The sequence below is a fragment of the Capsicum annuum genome, unplaced genomic scaffold, assembly GCF_002878395.1.
Source record: "Capsicum annuum cultivar UCD-10X-F1 unplaced genomic scaffold, UCD10Xv1.1 ctg3710, whole genome shotgun sequence".
NCBI classification, from domain to species: domain Eukaryota; kingdom Viridiplantae; phylum Streptophyta; class Magnoliopsida; order Solanales; family Solanaceae; genus Capsicum; species Capsicum annuum.
The window spans coordinates 1-3,701 of NW_025844130.1; the positions used below are offsets into that span (position 1 = coordinate 1).

Consider the following 3,701-nt stretch of genomic DNA (forward strand, 5'->3'; position numbering starts at 1 on the left):
TATGTGATACTTACAGTTGGCCCTTTCTTGTTTCTTTAAGCTTGGAAGTTGAAGATTTCCCTGTATCTTTGGGAGTGAGGGTGTTGTCACTTGGGGTAGTAGAGCTTCTTGTGGTGTTGCAATGAGGCTATTTAGGTTTTTGATGCTTGTGCTTTACTTTGGTTCTGCCATGGGGCAGCTTCCTTCCCAGGACATTTTGGCTTTGCTTGAGTTTAGGAAGGGCATCAAGCATGATCCAAATGGTTATGTATTGCAGTCATGGAATGAGGAATCCATTGATTTCAATGGGTGCCCTTCTTCTTGGAATGGTATAATGTGTAATGGTGGTAATGTTGCTGCAGTTGTTCTTGACAACTTGGGTTTATCTGCTGATGCAGATTTGAGTGTTTTTGCTAACCTCACAATGCTAGTGAAACTCTCTATGGCTAACAATTCAATTGCTGGTCAAATTCCAAAGAAAATTGGTGATTTCAAGAGTCTTGCATATCTAGACATTTCAAACAATCTCTTCAACTCCTCTTTACCACCAGAGATTGGAAAAATAGGAACTTTAAAGAATCTGTCGATAGCTGGTAACAACTTCTCTGGCCCAATCCCTGATAGTATTTCAGAGCTCGCGTCAATTCAATCGTTGGATTTAAGCCATAATTCTCTTTCTGGGCGACTTCCTTCATCTTTGACCAAGTTAAATAATCTAGTGCACCTCAATCTTTCTGTTAATGGATTTACAAAGAAAATCCCGAAAGGTTTTGAGCTAATGGCTAACCTTGCAGTTCTTGACTTACATGGAAATATGCTTGACGGTACTTTGGATTCAGAGTTCTTGTTTCTTACTACTGCAACTTATGTTGACTTGAGTGGAAATTTACTAGTGAGTTCCACTTCTCAACATCAGAAGTTTCTATCAGGCATATCCACGTCGGTCAAGTACTTGAGTCTTAGTGATAATCAGCTAACGGGGTCCCTAGTAAGTGGCGTTGAAGCTCAGGCATTCGGGAACTTGAAGGTTCTGGATTTGAGCTACAATCAGCTCTCCGGGGAGTTACCAGGATTTGATTTTGTTTATGATCTTCAGGTTCTCAAACTCAGCAACAACAGATTTTCTGGTTTTGCCCCGAATAATCTTTTGAAAGGAGATGCTTCAGTTCTCACAGAATTGGATTTAAGTGGTAACAACCTCACAGGTATATTCCAATCTGCTCTCATTTTAGAATTCATTTTGCAAATAGTTGTTAGCATTTCGTTTTCCTAATGTTGAGCTTGAGTTTCAACATAGTAGTTTATTTCCTATCGTTTTGTTAGTGTGCTTTACGCAGTCCCTTCGTTGTACAGGGTCGATAAGCATGATTACATCAACAACTCTGCGTGTTCTTAACTTATCCTCCAATGCTCTTTCCGGTGAACTTCCAATGGTGACAGGAAGTATTGCAGTTCTTGATCTCTCAAAGAACCAGTTAGAGGGAAATCTAACTAGAATGCAGAAATGGGGGAATGTTGAATTTCTTGACCTCAGCCAGAACCAATTGACTGGAAACATTCCTGAGGTTACAGCTCAGTTTCTGCGATTAAATCGTCTAAACCTTTCTCACAATGCTCTTACTGGATCTCTCCCAAAAGTTATCACACAGTTTCCTAAGATCACAGTCCTTGATCTTAGTTTCAACCAGCTGGATGGGCCTGTTCTCACTTCTCTGCTAACATTACCCACTATTGAAGAACTTCACCTACAAAACAATGCACTTGTTGGAAATATTGATTTTCCTGCCCCCTCGGCTACATACAACCTCCGCATTCTTGATCTTTCTCATAATCAGCTTGATGGTTCTTTTCCTGATGAGTTTGGTTCATTGACCACGCTTCAAGTTCTTGATATAGCTGGAAATAATTTCTCTGGATCTCTGCCTACGTCGATTGGTCAAATTAGTTCGCTTACTTGTCTAGACATTTCACAGAATCATTTTACTGGTCCACTGCCAAAGAACCTGTCTGATGGCCTCCAAAGCTTCAATGCATCACTCAATGACTTATCTGGTGTTGTCCCTGAAAATTTGAGAAAGTTTCCTTTGTCATCTTTCTACCCTGGAAACTCTGGACTTCAATTTCCAAATCCCCCCTCAGGATCTGGCCAAGCTTCACCACAAAATCAGAAAAGCAGGTCACTTAAAACCATCATCAAGGTGGTAATAATAGTTTCTTGTGTAATTGCTCTTATTATTTTGGTTTTGCTGGCCATTTTCATTTATTATAGACGAGCGTCATCAAGGAGGCCTCATCCTCATGTTACTGAAAAAGATGTTCATCGCCAAGCCCCATCAAATCCTTCTGGCTTTAGCAGTAGGGAGGGGACCGGTGGTGTAGTCGTTTCAGCTGAAGACCTTAGGACTTCACGGAAAGGATCATCAGAAATAATTAGTCCAGATGAGAAAATGGCTGCTATAACTGGTTTCTCCCCTTCAAAAGGTAGCCATTTCTCTTGGTCACCAGAGTCTGGAGAATCGTATGCTGCAGAAAATTTTGCAAGATTGGATGTGAGGTCTCCAGATCGTCTGGCTGGAGAGCTGTATTTCCTTGATGATACAATCTCGTTTACACCTGAGGAGCTTTCCAGGGCTCCGGCTGAAGTCCTAGGTAGAAGCAGCCATGGTACATCTTACAGGGCAACACTAGAAAATGGGTTGCTCTTGACTGTGAAATGGTTGAGAGAAGGAGTGGCGAAGCAGAGAAAGGATTTTGCGAAGGAGGCTAAAAAGTTTGCCAATATTAGGCATCCTAATGTAGTAGGATTAAGAGGTTACTACTGGGGTCCTACACAGCATGAGAAGCTCATTCTTTCGGATTATATATCTCCTGGAAGTCTTGCAAGTTTCCTCTATGGTAAGCTTCATGTGCTAGCTCTAAACTCTCATGCCATGTTTTGCTGGCTTTGTCACCCTACTCTATAATCTAGTCACTTTTATTTAGTTTACCGACTCATGTTTTATACGAGGCATTCTGATTGTGTGATGTCTCACAATTCTTATTTTACATGTTTTTTCCCATGCACATTTTAGTTGAGCACATTAACAATGCTTTGTGGATCCTGTGGCGGGATTTTACCTGTTAACTTCAAGTATTTAGTACTGGTTTGGGATATACTGTAGCACATCTAGAGCCCAATAGATTGTGCATAACTAAACTTGGTTTATACAATTTCCACTCCAAGTATTAATGCTAATATACCATATGCCATTAAAAAAAGTATGCATTTCTATCTTTTGTTTACGTATTTTTCACACCAAGTAGTACTATCAATTCTTTATGTGATTGTCAGTTTGTCACTTCACGAGCTGCGATGTATTTGCAGTATGGTACTTATTATTTCTTGTAGCTGCGTTTGAGTTCTTAATGGATCTGAAAAATACGATGTTTGGCTTTTGTTATCATGATTTACTTAACTAAAAATCAGCTAGGATGTGGTACATTTTCCTTCTATAAATCCTACAAAATCACTTACTTTCTACTCACGTGACTATCGATATTTGTTTGTTTGGCCATACTTCTCTAATATGCTGCATATTTGTAGATCGACCTGGTAAAAAAGGTCCACTAACCTGGCCTCAAAGACTCAAAATATCAGTTGATGTTGCACGTGGCTTGAACTACCTCCATTTTGATCGTGAGGTTCCACATGGAAACCTTAAAGCAACCAACATCTTGTTGGA

General features: G+C 40.1%; 1 protein-coding gene across 1 annotated transcript in view; it reads left to right on the top strand.

Annotated features, from left to right (window-relative positions):
* Window positions 1-7: 7 nt before the first annotated feature.
* Window positions 8-3,701, top strand: part of LOC107859047 (LRR receptor-like serine/threonine-protein kinase GHR1) — a gene marked incomplete in the record, with an annotated part of 6,794 nt that continues 3,100 nt past the window's right edge. Inside the window, 3 exon segments of the mRNA XM_016703926.2 lie at window positions 8-1,184; window positions 1,333-2,874; window positions 3,563-3,701. Coding sequence (XP_016559412.2) covers window positions 122-1,184; window positions 1,333-2,874; window positions 3,563-3,701 — 2,744 coding nt within the window.